This window comes from Hemicordylus capensis, chromosome 11, assembly GCF_027244095.1.
Source record: "Hemicordylus capensis ecotype Gifberg chromosome 11, rHemCap1.1.pri, whole genome shotgun sequence".
Classification (NCBI taxonomy): Eukaryota; Metazoa; Chordata; class Lepidosauria; order Squamata; family Cordylidae; genus Hemicordylus; species Hemicordylus capensis.
The window spans coordinates 17,412,928-17,434,079 of record NC_069667.1 but is presented as its reverse complement, the minus strand read 5'-3'; the positions used below and the strand labels follow the sequence as shown (position 1 = coordinate 17,434,079).

General features: G+C 43.2%; 1 protein-coding gene across 5 annotated transcripts in view; it reads left to right on the top strand.

The window, feature by feature from the left end:
- Nucleotides 1-1,987: 1,987 nt before the first annotated feature.
- FRMD7 (FERM domain containing 7) overlaps nucleotides 1,988-21,152 on the top strand; it is a 31,418-nt gene continuing 12,253 nt past the window's right edge. The window contains exons 1-6 of one of the 5 annotated variants that reach the window (XM_053273951.1): nucleotides 1,988-2,068; nucleotides 13,471-13,575; nucleotides 15,200-15,242; nucleotides 17,392-17,509; nucleotides 18,090-18,187; nucleotides 19,863-19,977. In XM_053273951.1, the coding sequence (XP_053129926.1) occupies nucleotides 17,457-17,509; nucleotides 18,090-18,187; nucleotides 19,863-19,977 (266 nt within the window). In that variant the 5' untranslated portion in view covers nucleotides 1,988-2,068; nucleotides 13,471-13,575; nucleotides 15,200-15,242; nucleotides 17,392-17,456. Of the gene's footprint in view, nucleotides 2,069-6,415; nucleotides 6,479-13,470; nucleotides 13,576-15,199; nucleotides 15,243-17,391; nucleotides 17,510-18,089; nucleotides 18,188-19,862; nucleotides 19,978-21,152 lie in introns of those variants that run through there. The other 4 variants (XM_053273950.1, XM_053273949.1, XM_053273948.1 and 1 more) reach the window with 4 other exon arrangements.

The following is a 21,152-nucleotide window of genomic DNA, read 5'->3' as shown; positions in this document are numbered from 1 at the left end:
GTCTGGTGGGTGTCTGCTCTCTCTCAATGGAGGCATGTAGATTAATCTATTTAAACATATTGTCTGCTTTTCCATACAAACCTGGTTGGAGGAGGGATCTGAGATGGGAGCCAGATATGATAACTCAGTCTTGAACTTTTGGGATGGTGGGCGGCTTTCTGAGTGTGTTCCACTTTGGGACGTACTTGGTAAAGGTAAAGTATGCCCTCAAGTTAATTTTGACTCCTGGCACCCACAGAGCCCTGTGGTTTTCTTTTGGTAGAACACAGGAGGGGTTGACCATTGCCATCTCCCACGCAGTAGAAGATGATGCCTTTCAGCACCTTCCTATATCACTGCTGCCCTATACAGGCATTTCATACCAGCGGGGGTTCGAACCGGCAACCTTCTGCTTGTTAGTCAAGCATTTCCCCACCATACCACTTAAGGTTGGGTCATACTAGCTGGTCCCAATCCAAATCAAGCCTGGGAGAGTTTGCTGATTGCTAATAGTGGTCACTGATGAGTTCCCTTAGCATCAGCTGGAGCTTTGGAACCGCTCCTTCTGCAGGAAGCTCAGCCGTGATTACAGATTTTATGGTTAAATGAAAGTACGCTACAACTGAGCAGGTTTTTCTTAAAATGTACAGAATCAAGGGGGAAAGCCACTGTTGATTATCAATCCCTTCAACCTGGCCTGGACACAAAGTCAGAGTTTGAGTTATCCTGCTAGCTATCTGAGCAAAGAGGCTTCTTCCAAAGTGATGATTCTCTTTTATATTTAGCAGGGGGAGAGCAACTGCCCTCTCCAGCCCCAGCACAGCATCCCTCCAGTGGCTATTGCTGGTGCCTATCTTGTTCCTTTCTTTTTTTAGATTTTGGGCCCTTTGCTGCTTATTTTTTCTGTGTGAATCACTTTGAGACCTTTTGCTGGAAAACAGCATATGAATATTTGTTGTAGAAACAGGCTATTCATACAAATATTTCACTCAAAGTCACAACCAAATAAAATTGTGCAATCAGGCAGTGTTAAAAATATGCCCGTTTTGACGATAGGTTTTGCTATATATAGAAGACATAACTGGAAGTGTTGTGCTGTGTAAACTAGAGGTAATATTTCTGAGCAACTTGAGAAATTAAACCTCCAAGATTGCAAAAGGACTTGATTGCATTGTTTTTAATATCAGCAAAATGTATAACTGGCACCAATTGAGAAAAACATAGACTATTGGGTATAGAGAAGAGTTTCAAAGAACATGGCGAACCTTAATTCAGGTTAAACAGACAGAAGCACTTAAGTTGGATGAAACCGACAAGTAGTGCTATGAAACAGGATATTGTAAATACACAATGTAAGTGACAAACATACAAAGGCAGAACTATAAATGCATAAAATGTGCCAAACTGCACAAAAGCAAAAACTTTATGATATTATTGGCACTTCTAAATGTGGCCCATGTAGTCACATACAAGATGGCTCACGCAATATACTTATCTTGCTTTGTGGGGAAAAAATATTTTCATACACTTGGCAGCAGCAATACTGTATGCTCAATGTAGAGTGTATCTATGTTTGTTTGTTACTCCTTGTGGTTTAACTTATATTGGACAAGCTATTCAAAATAATTCAAGAACACAGGAGGAGGTTTGGAAATGATCCAGGGGATATCTGTCCTAATTAATCACTTTCATGACCATCAGGATTATAGAAACTTTGTTGTTATGATTGTGGACAAAGTTATAGCATGGAGATATTCCAGAATGAATGTACAGAATGTGGTGGTGTTTTTATTTATTTGTTTTCTATACTGCCTGATATAGAACTCTCTAGGTGGTCTTACAAAAGGAATTGAGACAGATGTATCTTAACCAAAGCACAACTCCTTTGGGCTTAAAAGATAAGAGAGATCTTTCAGTCTTTTTGTAATACTGTTGCATTTAAGGATGTGTTCCTTTAAGAAGGGGAGCCTTTGAAGATCATCAGAGACAGCTGTTCACAAAACCAGCCATTTTTGAGCATTTCCAGGATATTAACAGTCTTCACTGCGGTGAGGTATGGCTATTGATACCTTTGAAGGAGTTTTTCAGAGTAAGTTCTTGTGTTTCCTTGTCTTTTGGTGTAACCAGATTTGAACAGGAACTTTTGAACACTAATTATTGGGCATTTGAAGAGGCTTTCTTGTGAGTAAAGCAGCTGTAAATTATTATGTAACGTTAAAAAAATGGGATCCACTGCCAATCGTTATCTGCTATTGCAGGAGGATTCTGTATTCATATTATATGAATACATTTATATCCCACTCTTCCTCCAAGGAGCCCAGAATGGTGTACAACATACTTAAGTTTCTCCTCACAACAACCCTGTGAAGTAGGTTAGGCTGTGAGAGAAGTGACTGGCCCACAGTCAGCCAGCTAGTCTCATGGCTGAATGGGGATTTGAACTCGGGTCTCCCCGGTCAGGGACCTGACCACTTACACTTCATCAAGCCATATGCACATGGATGTGGCCTCTCTCTTAAACAAGAAGTTTGAAATTAAGAGCATCATATACAGTCTGGCAGCTCTTAGCAAGAGGAAGATAACTGGATTTGGAATGGCTTTTGTATTGTGCTGGAGGGGCAGATATGCAGCTTAAATAATTTAAATCAGTAGATCAGGTGCAAGGTAGACTCAAATACTCAAAGATATGAAAACAAACGTTTGGCTGGATTTCTGAAAGCAGCCAGGAGATGGCAGTCTTCTAAAGCAAAAAGCTGTTGTTGATAGCACTGAACTCCTCTGAGTGGTCCCTTCTCTCAGAAAAGAAGTGGATATTCATTGGCTTCTGAGAGTTAATTTAAACAATTCTACAAGCACAGAATGCTACTGAGATAGCAACACACTTGTTTCTCTTGACCCAATCTCAGATCCAGCTACTGTTGCTGCTACTACTACTACTGTTTATATACTGCTTATCAACAAAAGTTCTCAAAGCAGCTTGCATAGAAAAAAAACCCCCAATATATAAGATGATTCCCTGTCCCCAAAGGACTCACAGTCTAAAAGAAATGCAAAGTAGACACCAGCAACAGCCACTGGAGGGATGCTGTGCTGGGGCTGGATAGGGCCAGTTGCTCCCCGCCTGCTAAATGTAAGGGAATCATCACTTTAAGAGGTGTCTCTTTTGCTCAGTCGCAGAGGGGTGATCCCAGATCAGAGATATGGAGCACAGTTTGTTCTTCCTCAAGAGTCAATCAGACTTCAGCATTAGAAATGTCACCGAGTGGCCAAGAGAGGCACACTGAAAACATGTGTGTATGTGTGTGCGTGCGCATGCGCATGCATGTGTATGTGCGCACGCATATGCATAGGGTGGGTGCCAACATAAAAGCACCAGGTATAAAGATGCTTAGGCCCCACTGATGGATGGTACCAAAGGGTTAGGGTACTTTCACTACTGGGTACGTAGCAAAAATTCAACGTGCATGTATTCCAGGGTTACTTACGACTGTCTTAAAGATAACTTCTGGTTGTGATGGTTGCAAAGCAGAGTCACAGGAATCGCCAGGCAGTTTAAAACTATGCAAGACACTGTGTTTTTGTTGATGGGGAGAAACCCCAGTTGATTGGAGAACAACAAAATATAAGTGGAATATTGTAGGAAGGAAATGTCATTAAATACTAAAATTGAACTTAGATGTGGAATTCAACCACAGAGCACAAACAAAAGACACTGCTCAGTCAATACAGGAAGCTGCTTTATACAGAGTCAAATCACTGGTCCATCTAGCTTAGTATTGTCCACACAGACTGGCAGCGACTTCTCCAAGGTTGCAGGCAGGAGTCTCTCTCGGCTCTCCCTTGGAGATGCTGCCAGGGAGGGAACTCGGAATGCTCTGCTCTTTCCAGAGCAGCCCCATCCTCTAAAGGGAATATCTTACAGTGCTTACACATGTAGTCTCCCATTTAAATGCAAATTGGGGCAGACCCTGCTTAGCTAATGGGACAATTCATGCTTGCTTCCACAAGACCAGCTCTCCCCCATTAGTATCCAATATAACTGACCCAAAATGATGTAGGATTCTCAGGAAAGCATTGAGCCAATGGTGTTTTATTGGCCAGTGCATCTAATGAATTGAAAACCAGCCATCTATAAAAGGCTCAGAGTCATCTTGCTTATCAGAGGCCTGGTTTTAACAATAATAATATTACACTTTATTTTTTATCCGCCCCATAACAAATTGTTCTCTGGGCAGCTCACAACAGGATTAAAGCCTACAATAAAAACACATACATTAAATCATAACAGACAAAATTGGTGAAAAGAAAATACAAATTACAATTTAAAAAGCAGCTTAAAATCCTTGTAAAATCAGATCAACTATGAAAATCAGGTTTTAAAAGGTCTGGGTGAACAAAAAGGTCTTTACCTGGTATCTAAAAGAACAAAGTGATGGAGTCAGGCGAACCTCACTGGGGAGGCTATTCCATGAATGGGGAGCAACCACCGAAAAGGCCCTCTCCCTGCTAGCCACCCTCCTCACCTCGTTTGGCAGGGGCACCCGGAGGAGGGCCTCCGAAGCTCTTAAGGTTTAGGTTGGGACATAATGGGGCAAGGCGCTCTTTCAGGTAACCTGCAGCAAAGCCATTTAGGGCTTTAAAGATTAAAACCAGCACTTTTACGAAGCACTGACGTAATATGATCAAAATGTCCCGTCCCAGTTAATAATCTTGCAGCCCTATTTTGTACCAGCTGCGGTTTCCAGACCATTTTCAAAGGTAGCCCCACAATTATTGCAGTAATCTAAGCCAGAGCATGAGTAACTGTGGCCAAGCTTTCTCCGTCCAGGAGATGTTAATTTTTCCATTAAATGTCAAGGACCGTTATCTGACATTAGAACAGAAGGGGAGCTCTGTCCTGTCAGTCCAAACGTTCACTTTGTCCACTATCCTGCTCTGCACAGTGGCTAGGCAGGTAGCCCATGAACAGCACTTGAAAGCAAGTTACCCTCCCCGTGCTGATACTGCTGCTCTGTTATCAGTGATTCCTGACTTGCCCACTGGCTTGCTATTCCCAACCCTGTTACAAGCGAGAGGAGGCCTATGGGACTTCTATGCACCATGTTTTGAGACTTGGACTCAGATCTATTGGATGTGGTACCCGGACAACAGGAGCAAAACTACAGAGTGTAATTGTATGCAGATGCCTTGTATCGTTCAACCTTGCCGCCTTGATCTAGTCCCAGTGCTTCTGCAGGTCATCTGAAGGCAATGCAAATGTGATCTGTTCCCCAGCGGGGAGGGCACCAAAGTTGGATGAACTAAGAGAGGAAAGAAGTGGAAGAGGACATTTTTGTTTAAGTGGAACAATCTCATCTGCAGCAAGAAAGTCCTTTCTGCATGGCTGAGAAAAAATTTGAAACGACTCAAGCTAGTAAATGTGAATTGACACGGGCACGAAGAGTGCAGAGTAGACCCATCTGAATGGGGATGTAGTTTCAGAGCAGCACCTGCATAGTTCTGTGAGGTCTCTGCAGACCTCCAGGGTGTCCCCAAATTAAGAGACTCATTAATATTTACATATGATTTTAAAAAAATGTTTGCCACATAGCAATGGAATGAAAAAAGGTTTTCTGTCCCCAAAGGGCTCAGAATCTTAAAAATAAAGAAAAGAAAACAGATGACTTCCCCTTCATAAACAATGTCCAAATACATAGATCACTGAGTCCCATGACCATTTCACACATATAATCCTTGTAGTCACTGTTCCCTTAACCACACACTGGCCCAAATGCCAGGATCTGGTGTAAATTTTTTTTGTTTAAGTTGGTTTCTAGTCCTCTTGGTCCTTAAAGAGAGACCTTGCTCAGGTAGCGGCTGAAATCTCAAGCTCTTGAATCGGATACACTCTGACCTTGAATGGTAGAGAGATGGCTATGCCTCATGTACTAGTCGAAGTAAGCAATCCTTTCCCCCTCCTCGGTGGTATTTTGGAAGCATTGAGGACGAACTCTGCACAGAATCCAGTTCTCGGTTTAAATCCAGAGTGGTCTGAGCAATATGCAGGTGTTAAGGTGGTGGTCTTCACAGAACGTCGACCTTAATAGCATTGCAGAAAATCAGGAAGAAGAAGAAGAAGAAGAAGAAGAAGAAGAAGAAGAAGAAGAAGAAGAAGAAGAAGAAGAAGAAGAAGAAGAAGAAGAAGAAGAAGAAGAAGAAGAATTGCAAACAAAACAAAGTGTTTAGCTGTCATTTGGGGGAAGGGTCTTGATTTCTGTCAGCAGCAGCAGTGCTTTTCTCCTTGTGCTCTTCTGCAAAGGTCTGCACTGGAGCCTTCATTCCTTCTCCTCATCCCGCAGAGACTGAAACTCTGCATGAATCAGGAGGGTTAGTGCTCACTTTAGCTCTCTGTCTGCACTGCTCATATCCCAGAGTGTCGAGACATTGCCAACTGCGCTTAAGGATGCTGCATTTGAAAGTCCAATTTTTGGATGACTCCCAGAAGATTTTCCTCGTGGACGTAAGTGGTTTCTCTCATTGTTGAGCTGTTATCTTGACTTCTAAAGTGTCTCTGACCTCCCTGGTCTGGTTCCAAAGCTACCTCTTCATTTTGGCTTCAGAAATGGAAATAGTCCTTTGTTTCGGATTAATTGTCCTTAGTTCCTGTCCTTAGTTTCTGCTAACATTCAGGACTTTGCTGTTTCAAAGTGTTGACTGAGCAATGCAGAATAGCTGGTTTTTGGTAAGATTGTGTGTTTATAAACAATAATGACCACTAGGAAATTGTGTGTTCATATATGTATATAAGTGACTCACACTGTATGTAATATCTGGGAGTTTATTTCCTTAAATATTAATTGGATTGTCAAGGAAATTTGAAAAAAGAAATTACTTTTGGAAGAAAACATCTGCATTGCTTGTGATAATCTAGAATTACAAGTGCTAAGAAATAACTGTGTAATCAAAGTGACCTGTGCTATTAAAACCATAACATCGACATTAAAATATTGAAACCTGAAAGTGAAAAGCTGTGCTGCTGATAGTGTCATATATTAATAATTTAGTGTCTATGTAATTATTCTAACATCCTCGATCAACATTCTAAAATCCTGTTTTATAGGTGGGTAGCTGATCTCTTATATCTGAAAAACTAATTTCAGAAACTTCTTCCTTAAATGACTATATATCAGCAGGGGAAGGACCTGCTGATATATAGTCACAATCATTTCAAAACATTCATTTCAAAACCTGATAATTTATCTATTCTGTTTAAGATAAAGTGTCTGTTATTGACACATCTGGAAAATGGCTTGTGTTATTCTTTTTCTCTAATCCGTGAGAATCTGGCTCTGGGGTGTGTTATATGTGTATTGTTTTTGTTTTGTTTAAAGGTGGTATCTCATAGAATCTAGATCAATAGGAAATGATATTGTGCTGCATTCTAGAAAGCTAACAGAGTGTGAAAATATTTGTGGTTTTTCAGATTTTGTTTGCATTTGGGTCGGGCAATGTTACTGCAGAGGTTTTCAGTGTTTTATCTTTTATGATTCAATGTTCTTTAGAGATGTGTTGCAAGGAAATATGGAAAAGATTGCTGCATTAAAACTGAGCAGGTCTTGTCTTCTTATTATTGGAAAATGTACCAGATTTTGGCCAATTATTACTTGCAGTTTGGTATCTTTCTGCATCTACGCCAACAGCTTTTTCACCTCGACGTTCACAGCCGAAGACGTCTCTGGCACTTTTAGCTCTGCATGACATGTTATTGCAATGACTATATTCCATTAAAAGGCCCCGGCTTGGCCTTTCCTTTTAAAACCCATGAAAACTCCTTGTAGGCATTGGGTGCATTTGATGCTGAATGGATACAACAAAGGAGACTGGAATTAGTGAGTGTTCTGGAATAAAGCATCTGCCCCAGGGTTACGTTTCCAACGGGTCATTCAAGCAGCGCAGATGTGGCTCTTGTTACAACCTGGATGAGGTCAAAAATCTTTTGAGTATCAGGTGGATCTTAAGGCTGATCAGGAGGGCCGAATTGATGTGTGGAGGGTGTGGGATGCGTGGCTTCCGAAACAGCTGCTGATTGGTTGTCACAAATGCATACAGCGTGCCTCGTAATCGCACATCGGCTGCAGGACTGTAAAAACCATGTGGAATTGGGATGCGGAGCTGTACAACGACAGCCTGTAGAATCCCGAGGAAAGAGTTTTGTGGTATTCAGGGACAAGGCAGTGGAGTAAAATCAGGAATTTTCATGGTTCATTGAAATACATATTATGTACAGAGAGGCAAGTGCAGACTGCTTTTCTGTGCTCTTGCTGCTGGCTGTTAGCCCCGCCTCTTTTCAGGGCTCTTGCTGCTGGCTGTTTTGTCAGCCCCACCTCTACACTAGGACTGGAATATAAATAACTAAAGCCCCATTCAAAAGCTGGCCTGGATCAAGGGATGGATTAACCAAAAACACCACACAGCCCCCTCCAGCAGTCTTTGGACTACAACTCTTTAAAGCTGTAGTCTTTAAAGATCTTTAAAGATCAGTCTTTAAAGATGCATCTGTTCACCCAGGCTTTTAATTAAATAGTGTTTTCATAGTTTTAACATGGTTTTAAAATATTTTAAAATTTTAAATTGTTGTACTGTGTCAATCTTTTCTGGTATCACTTATTTTGTTTTAATTAATGTTTTCTGTCATTTATTCTGTTTTAACTAATGTTTTAACCTTTCTGTTGTAAACTGCCCAGAGACGTGAGCTTGGGCAGTATGGAAATATGTTAAATAAATAAATAAACTCCTATCATCCCCAGCCATAGCAGCCAATAGTTAGGAGTGATGGGAGTTGTAGTCCAACGTCTGCAGGAAGTTGTGCAAGCTTGAAGAGTAGGATCACAGCTGCTGTCACTACCCTCCATATATCATTCCACTGGTTTATATAACTACAGTATGTTCCAAGTGGAGAAAATGGATGGAGAGAACCTCTTCTTCCTCTCTCATAATTCTAGAACCCAGGGTTAAATTGATGAGCATGGTAGATTCTGGACAGTCCAGATAGTGTACTTCTTCACAGAATGCAGCATTGATTTGTGGAACTCCTTGCCGCAGGATGGGTGATGTCCAGTTACTTAGCAGGCCCTAGATGGGGGTTCAACAAAGTCATGGAGGAGGAGACAGCAGTGATGGCTGTTAGTAGTTATGGCAAAACAGAACCTCCATGTTCAGAAGCAGGATATCGCTGAATACCTGTGGCTGGAAGGGGGCAAGCAATGCAGGAAGGTTGTTACTTTTATGCCCTGCTTCTGCGTTTCCCATTCAGAGCATCTATTTGGTTGCTGCGGGAAGCAGGATGCTGGACTTAGACCTTTGAATGCAATCTTGGATTGCAATCTTCTGAAGTTCTGATGAAGTTCCCTCAGAGACAGGCAGAGGAGGCTGGGAGAGATGTCTGTAATAGTTCAGCAGACTCTCAGTTCATGAAGGATAACAGTGAGACTCGAAATGCCTGGCCAATGCTCTGCGTGCACTGAATTGACCCTAAATCTTATATATAAATAAAACATTTCTATCCCACTTTTTTCTCTGAGGAGCTCAGAACAGTGCCCATGGCTATGTTTATCCTCCCAACAACCCTGTGAGGTAGGTTAGGCTGAGAGATACATGACTGGCCCAGAGTCGCCCAGTGAGTTTTGTGGCTGAGTGGGGATTCGAACTTGGATCTTCCCTAATCCAACACTCTAACCACTACGCTATGCTGGATCCCAAATTACCTAGATGCACCTCTGGGTCTCAGACCCCATATGTGCAAAGATTTCCTCTTTCCTTCTATGAGGAATGGGGCGCACGCACCCTACATGTTGGGGGACCTGGTGCCTGCCAATTAGACCCCATGAGGTTCTCTCTGGTGAGGAAAGACCGAGTGAAAGCCAGTCTCTGACTCTTCCCCTCTCAGAGTAGCTGGTGCCCAGATACTCGAGTGCGGGAGGAATAAACAATGATAATGGTTTTAATTGCTGCTGCGAGCCAGCCCTTTGGAAGAACGTCAGGACAGCCTCGGAGAGAAGACTGTTATTATATTGTCACTCCCCAGCTGCCTTCCTGCAGAGGGGTAGTAATTTGGAACATCGCGTTTGCAACGAGGGATTATCCACAAAATGTTAGCATGTACGCGTCGTGCTGAGCAAGATGTGCAGTGTGTAAGCAACCCCGCAATTTCCTCTGGAGCTGGAGTCAAATGACAGGTGCGTCCGGCTGTGTGCCAGAGACACTTCCTCTAGCAACAGGGCAGGTCTGGGTCTCTGTGGACATCAGGAGGATGCTGTGCCCCAGCTCCCTCGCACATCTGCCCTGCTTCCCAGAGCAGCTCCATCCCCTGAGGGGAATATCTGACAGGGCTCACACTTCTAGTCTCCCATCCATATGCAACCAGGGCGGACCCTGCTTAGCTAAGTGGACAAGTCATGCTTGCTACCACAAGACCAGGTCTGTCAATGCCTACTAGTCTGAGGGCTATAGGCCACCTCCAGCCTCAGAGGTAAGATGGCTCTTAAATACCAGTTGCAGGAGAGCAGCAGCAGGAGAGAGGGCATGCCCTCAGCTCTGGCCTGTGGGCTTCCCAGAGGCATCTGGTGGGCCACTGTGGGGAACAGGATGCTGGACTGGATGGGCCTTTGAGCCTGATCCAGCAGGGCTGTTCTTATGTTCTTATAAATAAGATGCAATTGCAATTCCAGAAGCTATTAAGTCATTTCACCCTGCTAAATGAGCAAAGAGGCACTTTTAAAAAGTGGCGATTCTCTTTATTGAGCAAGGGGAGAGCAACTGGCCCTATCCATCCTCAGCACAACATCCCTCCACTGGCTGTTGCTGGTGTCTCTCTTATGTTCTTTTTTAGATTGTGAGTCTTTTGGGGACAGGGAGCCTGTGTGTGTGTGTGTGTGTGTGTGTGTGTGTGTGTGTGTGTGTGTAAACCGCTTTCGGAACTTTTGTTGAAAAGCAGTATATAAATACTCATCATCAACTTATTAAGAAGTTCCCCTTACATTTTATTGACTTTGCCTGCTGCCACTTTCCTGCTTTCCCTCAAAGCGGCTATAATCAGCACTGTATTATTTTGAGTCCATCTTTACATTTATTTTTAGTGTCCTGTGGGTTTTTAAAAAAATATTGTTATAACTATCCTGTTTTGGAATCAAACAGTTTTGTTATGGCTTCACCTAAACAAATAAAGTAATTGGTTGATTATTGAAACTGACGACTGGAACAGCTAGTGCTGTTTCCCTCCTTGCTGCTAAATTGCCAGGAATGCCTGAGCAATCAGCTTTTTAACCGCACTGTTCTTCATGCTCAGTGATACTTAATTAGCCTTGCGCATCAAGGACTGTGCAGCTTAATTAATGCGTGCAAATTGCACCGCCCTCTTGCCAATGTGGTCTGTGGATGCCAGAAGCCATTTTACAGCCTCTAATCTGCCAGGTGGCTCAGTGCATTGTGGGTCAAACTTGATCTGGGTTCCATTTCAGGGCTCAGTTGTAGATGGTTGAGGGTGTTTCGGCCAACTTATTTTCCTGTAGGGCTGTGGTTCCCAAACTGGGTTCCTCCAGATGTTGATGAACTACAACTCCCATCATCCCCAGCTACAATTTCATGTGGCTGGGGATGCTAGGAGTTGTAGTTCATCAACATCTGGAGGAATCCTGGTTGATAACCACTGCTGTAAGTAAGTAAAGTAAAGTGTGCCGTTGAGACGGTATCGACCCCTTGCGACCACAGAGTTGTGTGGTTGTCTTTGGTAGAATACAGGAGGGGTTTGCCATTGCTTCCTCCCACACAGTATGAGATGATGCCTTTCAGCATCTTCCTATATCACTGCTGCTGATATAGGTGTTTTCCCATAGTCTAGGAAACATACTAGCAGGGATTTGAACCGGCAACCTCTGGCTTGCTAATCAAGTCATTTCCCCACTGCCCTATTAGGGGGTGCCAAATTAAAATTGAAGACCTGTAGCCAGAAATTTTGTGAGGGGACAGGGTGGGGGTTTAAGGGAGGAAGAAATAATTGCAGAGCGGCCAGAACACAAATACCGCTAACCTTATATTTGAACTTTATTTCACAAAAGAATAACAAAATTTAAATGCCCATTTAAAAATATTAAAAGCCTCGTTCCTGTCAGTTATCCCAATGCTTTTGCATTCATTGGTCGGGATGCTTGAAGTCTGGAAGAAGTTGACTTCTTGCTGAGCCACGGGGTAGAATCCTGCATGCATGGTTTTCCAACCGTTTATCTCCACAAATACCGGGTACTCGAGAACATTCAGGAAGAGACCGGAAATCCCTCTTGTAGATATCACAAAGTGCTTGTACAGATTATCTGCAGTTCACAAGAGGATTGCCATACAGCCAGAAGGGATTGATTATCTGCTCTCTGAGAAACACAACCCGCACCCCCCACCGCCCAAAGTGCTCTTACCCCTGGACTTCCCGGCCAAAGTCCAGGGCCTCCACACTGCCTGGGTTCTTCAAAATCCTTTTAAGTCTGTTCTGGGTGGTGTGGTCATGTTAAAAATGTATTTAAAATATTGTGGGTGGGTGTAGGGGCTCCAAAGACCTTTAGGTCCAGGCTCCAAAATTACCTAGGTTGACACCTCTGAACCCCCCAAATAACCCCGGGCAAGCGTTTGTGATCATTTACCCCTGTTAACTGAGCAAAGAGGCACCTTTTTTAAATGATGATTCTCTTTACTGAGCAGGGGGTGAGCAACTGGCCCTATCCATCCCCAGCACAGCATCCCTGCTGTGGCTGGTGTCTATCTTATGTTTCTTTTTTCCTTCTTTTTAGATTGTGAGACCTTTGGGGACAGGGAGCCATTTCAGTTCTTCATTTTTATCCATCTAAACCGCTTTGGGAACTTTTTGTGGGAAAGCAGTATATATATATATTTGTCATATTCATTATATTGGGAAATGGTTTCCTAGCTCTTTGGATTTAGGCTGTACATAGTGGTCCTGTGACCTGAGGTGGTGGTAAATACTTCTCTGCAGGACTGTTCTCTTTCAGACCTCTTCGATCTCACCCTGATCTCACCTTAAGAAGCTTGTCTTTAAAAGACACACCCAGAATTAATATCCGTTAGCTTGTGTTGAATGCACAATGTGATCACACCAATCTAGTAGATTCACTGGGGCCTCCATGTGTTCACAGAGCTTTGCATGTACTGTTTTCTATCCTGTTTTGAGGAGAACAGACCCTCATGCGTGCTGGAGACTTGTGAAGCTCCAGATTGTATCTATCTGACTTGGCCAACGAAAAAGCATGCCTGAAAAGTTCTTCATAACAAAAGCGTTTTTCCTTTTAAAACAAATTTTCTTTAAAAAATGAAGAGATGTTTAGGCTTGAAAGTTTTAGATCCTTTGTAATTAAAATAAATTTCTGTCCTCTAGTCTTGTGCATTGCCTACCTGATCATCTTCCACTCCACATCATTTTTTTTAATTTTTTTTTTTGCTTGTTTCCAATAGCAAAAGTCCTCCGGCAAAACGCTGTTCAACCTGAGCTGTAGTCACCTGAACCTTGCAGAAAAGGAATATTTTGGGCTGGAGTTCTGGAGTTCTGCAGGGCATACTGTAAGTGAGGATGCTTTGAATTTTGGGCCTTACCGGTGTGTGGAACTCACTGCCACAGGATGGGATCATGGCCACTTGGTTTAGATGGCTTTGAAGGAGGATTAAACATCTCTAACATTTTGATCAGGGCTTTAAAAGAGCCCTTAAGATACATTTTTTTAAAGCCTGGCTTTTAGTAATTTCTGAATGTTTTAAATTGTTTGTTGTCTTAACTGTTTGTTTCATTTTGTTTTTATTGTATTCCTCTTTGTGAACCACCTAGAGTCTTTGGAATCAGGTGGCATATAAATAATAAAATAAAGCAATAATAAATGGGAAGAAAGCTGGTCTTGTGGTCAAATTGTGCCCTCGAGTCGGTGTCAACTCCTGGCGACCACTGAGCCCTGTGGTTATCTTTGGTAGAATACAGGAGGGGTTTGCCGTTGCCATCTCCCGCATAGTATGAGATGATGCCTTGAGTGCCCTTTGGGCTACCCTGACCAGCAGTGGCTTTCTCAGATTTCAGGAAAGGGTCATCTCCAGCCTGACCTGTCTTCATACCAAGAGCCGAAGCGGGTGCCCTGCCCCCCTCAGCTGCTCCCCTCCCTCATGTCAGCCAAGCTATTTATATTCTTGTCTAAAGAGACTCCCCACCACCACCCAGGGCTGTATGATTCCTGTCCCCTTTCTGTGCCGCTGGTGACAATGTGATTTCAGCAAAGCAGACCTTTCTCCAGAAGGGAGCAAATCCAGGTAGGAAAAAAAAAAGGAAGCTAAGTGGTATAGAGGCATCAATGGTCCGATTCTCCATCCTCAGGACAACAATGGGGCCCATTGATTTCACTCTGCTTCATTAACCAGCTAGAGTGCAGTGGGGTAAAAGAACAGGGCTGTGCATTTATAAAAAGCCGGACAGCGATTCTTTGCCTGTCTGCTGAAAGGCTGTTTTCTCCCCAGAAACCATTCAAGACACATCGCTCAATGATATACATCAGTACACAGATTAACTTTGCCTCTGCATTGTATGGGTGCCAGAGATCGGGTCTACTCCAGCAGCATAATGAGGTGGCTGAAAGGACTCTACCACTTCAGGCTGCTAGCAGGAAAACTGCATTTAAAAAAAAAAAAAAAAAAAAAGCTCTCCCAAGTTTTATAGACTCCCTGCAAGTGGAAATCAAGCACAGCAGGGAGAAGGCTCTTTCCTCCTGAGGTACTAGTTTTCTGCTTGCAAGGATTTTTTAAAAAATACATTGGGGAGGGGGGGTCACCCCAAAGTGGCATCTCTTGCCTGCAGTGGTACAGTCCAGGCTTTACCATGAGTTGACTGCGCGGTTTTACTGCGAACCCGAAGTTGTCCCCCAAAACCAATGCAAAAAGTGGAATTTTTTTTACCCCGGATATAAATAGGGCTACACTCTAATATGCAGTGAAAACCCCAAATCGTGTGCGAAGAGCTCTCCGATAGCTCGCAGGGACTTTGGGGTCATTCTGGCCAATATGTGAACACACACTCTCCATTCCAGAGATGCGAGCTAAAATCCTTGGGTGGAAAACGCCCTGCTGTCCATGTGATGCTCTAGCTGGAAAAAGCACAAGATCGATGATCCTTTTCACCGTATTCCTTTGTGTCTGTGTGTTTGTGCAGGCCTGGCTGGAACTTCTCAAACCCATAACGAAGCAGATTAAAAGTAAGTATATGTACCATTTATTTCAAATTTCAAAGAAATCTCAGCAAATCTAAGAGTGCTCGGTTCAGGAGGAGGAAGCAGAACTCTGATGTAATGGACCATCTGCCCACTTTTTTCTTCTTTTGCATGCCGCTTCTATTTTTAACTCTCATGATCGTATTTAGTATGAGCAGGATATAAAAGTAAAAATAAAAATAATACAAGTTATTTAGAGTGATTGGCAAGTATGATAGCCAGAATGGTGTAGTGGTCTGAGTAATACGACAAATATGTATATACTGCTTTTCAACAAAAGTTCCCAAAGCGGTTTACATAGATATAAATAAATAAACACATAAGCAGACGTTGCTTTGCAAAATGGCTTGGCACAGATCTCTGCCCCAAAGAGCATACAGTGGAGAGAACAAATGGTGGGCAAAGGGACCCCTGGAGCACTGGGCGTGGGAGGTGTCATGGTTGCTTTATTTCTGTCTTGCTGCCTCAGGCAAACAGGAGGCAGGCCTCATCCTGGCATTAGGGAAACTCGTGGTTTTGCAAAGAATGCCCAATAATTTCAACCCTATGATACTTGCACCTAATGGCGCAGCGGGGAAGTAACTTGCCTAGGGAGCAAGAGGTTGCTGGTTCAAATCCCCGCTGGAATGTTCCCATATCGGGCAGCAGCGATATAGGAAGATGCTGAAAGGCATCATCTCCTACTGCGCGGGAGGAGGCAATGGTCAACCCCTCCTGGATTCTACCAAAGACAACCCCAGGGCTCTTTGGTCGCCAGGAGTCAACTCCGATTCAACAGCACAACTGTGGTCGCCAGGAATTGACCCTGACTTGACAGCACAGTTTTGCTTTACTTTTATGATACTTGCCAGCCCTATGGCTCTCTAGGCAGCTTTCATGGAGAAGGTGGGGTGTGGGGGTTTATGATCCCTGGAAGAAGAAGATGAGGGGAGGGTTAACTCCCTTTCCCAGGACTGTTGTCCCAACTTCGGGGTGGGGGTCGGGAGTGACTGCTACTAAACTTTACACTTCACTTTACTTTACATGCAAAGCAGATGAACTACGGCCGCATTCCTCTTGTGCTAATTATCTTTCAGAAGCCTCAGTATTGCTCACTTGTAAAGTGGGACCATTGATTGGCCACCTTTGACCAGGTCACTGCACAGCTTTACGGGATGATATCAGAGTTCTGTAATTGAATCCCGGATCTGTAGTAACCCAGGTGGAGACTTAATCTGAAAACACAAGTTTATCCCAATGTATGTACAAGGATGGTGGGGGGCAGGATGTAAATGGCTGCACCCCCCAGCTATCGTTTTGCACCCAGCTCCAGTTGGTGGATCTTGGGCTCCTAGTAAACAGCCAAGTCAATCCCGCAAGCCTGAAATGTGCCCTTCCCTGCCTTAAAGCATTATTTCTCCATGCCTGGAGAAAGGAAAGGCTGGAAGCCTTAAGGAAAGCGTGCATAGTCGGGATGTGCAAATCGATTCGGATTCGAATCCATTTGAAAGCGTGCATAGTCGGGATGTGCAAATCGATTCGGATTCGAATCCATTTGAAAGCGTGCATAGTTGGGATGTGCAAATCGATTCGGATTCGAATCCATTTGAAAGCGTGCATAGTCGGGATGTGCAAATCGATTCGGATTCGAATCCATTTGAAAGCGTGCATAGTCGGGATGCGCAAATCGATTCGGATTCGAATCCATTCAACTCAAATCTGGGTGATTCAAACTCGAATGGAATCACCCCTTAAAAGGGCAATTAGATTTCAATTCGGATTGAATTTTTGAAATTCAATTCAAATACGATTAGAGCGCTGTTGGTCACCTTTCAAAAACCATTCAGACCCCCTGATTGGTTAAAAAGGTGCCCAAACAGGCTCGAATCGATTCAGATTAGAAATGAAGGTCTGAATTCGATTCAAATTAGAAATGAACTTTTGGAATTCTATCCGAATCGAAAATTTTCATTTGTGCACATCCCTAGTGCATAGGTTATACACGAGTAATAAATACAGAGACGACTCGTCAGTAGGATAGCCTTCTAGAACCATTGGTGCGAGGTGTAGAAATGGGTTTGTTCCCGCTTGGTCAGGTTGCTCTGAGAAACTGATTCCTTAGGATGTGCAAATGTAATGTAAATGTTCCCAACAGACCTTTGAAACCAAACTTATGAAGATGTTGTGTTTTAAGATCCTAAGGAGATTCTTTTCAAATTTATGGTGAAATTTTTCCCAGTGGATCCGGGTCATCTGAAAGAAGAGCTGACAAGGTAGGATTCTTTGGAGTTGATTCTTTCAGAAATCAGAACCACCCCCAGCCCCACATGGACCTGGAGGTCTTGGAACGTAGCTTTTATTAAATGTTTAAATAATTCAATACTTTCAAATAATGAATAAATTAGAAATATATATTTTGAAAACTGTGTGCTTGATATCTACACAGCCAGGAGGGTGAGGAGTTGGTACTGCCCAAAGGGATGCCATACATAGTTTTTTGTTATATATGTAATATACACTAAAATCTGATGCTAAATCCGACTCTGGTGAATTTAAGGCACTAAAAAGCTTTCTGATCACATTTGCATTTTTTCTAGAAAATGAACATTCACAGCACAGCATACGAATATGATGAATATGACACACATTTATATATTGCTTTTCAACAAAAGTTCCCAAAGTGGTTTACATAGATATAAATAAATATATATATAAAACACCCCATGGGAGAAGCCAATGAAGGGGTGTATTAAGACTCCAACATCTGCAACTCATGTTGGGTAGGGAAACCTTTTGGGAGGAATTTATATCATTAATGTCTTTGAAATGATATCTATCTGTCTCTTTTTAAAGATACCTTTTCACGCTCCAAATCAAGAAGGATCTGGCAGGTGGGCGGCTTCCATGCAGCGATAACAGTTCGGCACTGATGGTATCTCACCTTTTGCAGTGTGCGTATGCCGTGGCCTGGAGTATTGATTAGCATTCTGCACAAGTCTGGACAGGTTCAAAAGAAGACACAGGATTCCTTACCTATAAAAGTTGGGCAGACATTGACATTGCAACAGCAGTTCACAACCCTGGGTCGCCAAAGAATGTAGGACTAGAACTCCCATCATCCCCTGCCAAAGGCCATTGTGGCAGGGGCTGATGGGAGTTGTAGTCCAACATCCTCTGGGGACCCAAGGTTGTGAATCCCTGCATTACAGCTTTCCTCGGCTTCTTGCCTTTTCACTGCAGTTATTAGTTACACGAATGTCACCTTGGCTTTGGCACGCATGGGCTTTTCATAAGGTTCTGTTCTGAAGCCAAGGTTCTGGTTCTGTTCTGGATCCCTTTTCATTGCAATGTCATCTTGGTTTTGGCATGTGAGTGCTTTTCACAAGATTCTGTTCTGGAGCTTTGTGGAGTCTAAATCAACCTCAGCCTGGAGCAGGGACTTCTCTGGAACAGCCCCAACAATCTGGAGAGAGAGAAAGTCAGACAGTCTCATCCCTGCTGTCTTTTTGAAACCACTTTAAAACTATTTCAGAAAGATTTTGTTAGTTGCTTGTCTTCATGGGCAAACCCCTGTGGAATTTCTGGATGGTGAACAAGTGGTATAGAATTTTTCTTTAAAAAAAATAAATAAGTAAAATTGGCATCCATATCCACATTTTGCCTCGAGTAAACTCATATTTGTAGTGCTGAAATTGCTCAGTCTAATGTACATGTCCTCTGTTTTCATCTCTCTTCCTGTCTGATTTCCAGGAGAACCCCCACTATGTTGCATGTGTCTGAACAGCCATTCAGATTTGAGGGGTTCTATAGTTTCTAATTCATTTGAATTACTCCCGTTTGCTCAGGGGTTGCCAACCTTTGGTCCCCAGATGTTATTGGGGTAAAGGTAAAGTGTGCCGTCGGGTCGGTGTCGACTCCTGGTGACCACAGAGCCCTGTGGTTGTCTTGGGTAGAATACAGGAGGGGTTGACCATGGCCATCTCCCGTGCAGTTTGAGATGATGCCTTTCAGCACCTTCCTAGATCACTGCTGCCCAATATAGATGTTTCCCATAGTCTCTTTTCAGACGATGAAAACAGATAGCAGATTTCAGATCTCAGATCACAGATAGCAGATTTCATCCCATAGTCTATGGGAAACACAGACTATGTTTCCCATAGTCTGGGAAGCATACCAGCGGGGATTTGAACTGGCAACCTCTGGCTTGATGATCAAGTTATTTCCCCGCTGCACCATTAGGTGGTACAGCTCCCATAATCTCCATAATAATGGCTGGGGAGATGGGAGTTGTAGTCCAACGTCTGGGGACTCAAGATTGGGAATCCCTGAATTACTGGATCCCATCCTGGCTAGGTAGATAGAATGCCCCCCTCGACCCCCAGCAGGGCCCCCCATCTACAGAACACAAGCTGCTGTTAGTAGTATTAGCCTGACCATTATCGCAAGTGCCTATCCGCCCCCATTGATTACCGAAGTCTGTCCCATTGATGGTGTCAGGCCAAACGAGTGTGTGTGTGTGTGTGTGTGTGTGTCTGTGTGTGTGTCTGTGTCTGTGTCTATCTATCTATCTATCTATCTATCTATCTATCTATCTATCTATCTAAAATCATTATTTTTTAAATGCAGCAGCACTGGGGGATTTTCATGAAGAAATGGATCGAAAGCACCTGGAAACGCACAAATATCTACCAAACCAAGAATATTTGGAGAACAAAATTATGCACTACCACAAGAAACACGCGTAAGTCTGTTGTTTTTATCCCTTGCTGCTTTGGCACAGAGTGTACCCTCACCACCACCCTCCACAAGTATTTGAAAAGTTCCCCACTCATTTTACTAAATTCTCCCCAGCCAAACCTGATAACCCACCCTTCAAAAATTAAACGAGTTGCCCCTCCGCCTTTCCCTTCTGGAATTCGGCATGGAGTAAAGAGAGTGGATAGAGAGAGAGGGATTTTCCCCTCTCCCACAATGCTAGAACCCAGGGTCATCCCATGAAACTGAAGGTCTGGAAATTTAGGACTGGCACTTTTCCACACAGTGTATAGAATAGATTAATCTATGGAATTCTTTGCATGGGATGTGGCGATGGCCTCTAGCTTGGATGGCTTTAAAAGGGGCTTAGACAGATTCAGAGGGCGGGATATTTTTGCAGTTTTTAGAAATGTGGCAGACAATGTCAGAGTGAAAGGACCGAGATAGCCAGGAGACCTTGCTTGTCTTTTGTCTTAGTTAGTTATTACATTTATATCCCTCTCTTCTTCCAAGGATCTCAGAGCGGTGTACATGGTTATGTTTATCCTCACAACAACCCTGTGAGGTAGGTTAGGCTGAGAGATGCGTGACTGGCCCAGAGTCACCCAGGGAGTTTCTTGGCTGAGTGGGGATTTGAACTCTGGTCTCCCTGGTCCTAGTCCCACACTCTAACCACTACAGTCACACCTTCATGTGAAGTGCGCTTTCAGTCTTTTGTGAGCCCTGCAACATGCAGGTTGTGGTGCACAATGTTATGGTGTTTTTGTGATCTTCAGAAATCTGGCAGACACAAACATGGCTGAAATGATAAAAGGCGTAGGAATCAGCAGGAGATTTTCTTTGGATTTGTTAAGCTGCTCGTCCACACCAAACATTTGCTACAAAGCAAATACAATTTTGAAGTTGGGGGAGCCTCACATGTTGGCCTTGGTGCATAAATTTGGGGTATTTTTGTAGTTTTCAGAACTGTGGCAGACAAAATCATGCCCGGAAATATAGAAGGGATAGAAATAGCACATCGGATTTTTCTCGGATTTGTTAAGCTCTTCCTTAGCTAAAAGGGAAGTGGACTCTCAAAATTTGGGGGGTCTACCAACATGCTAGTTTTGATGCACAATTTGGGGTTGGTTTTTTTGGTTTGTATGTTTGTTTGTTTGTTTT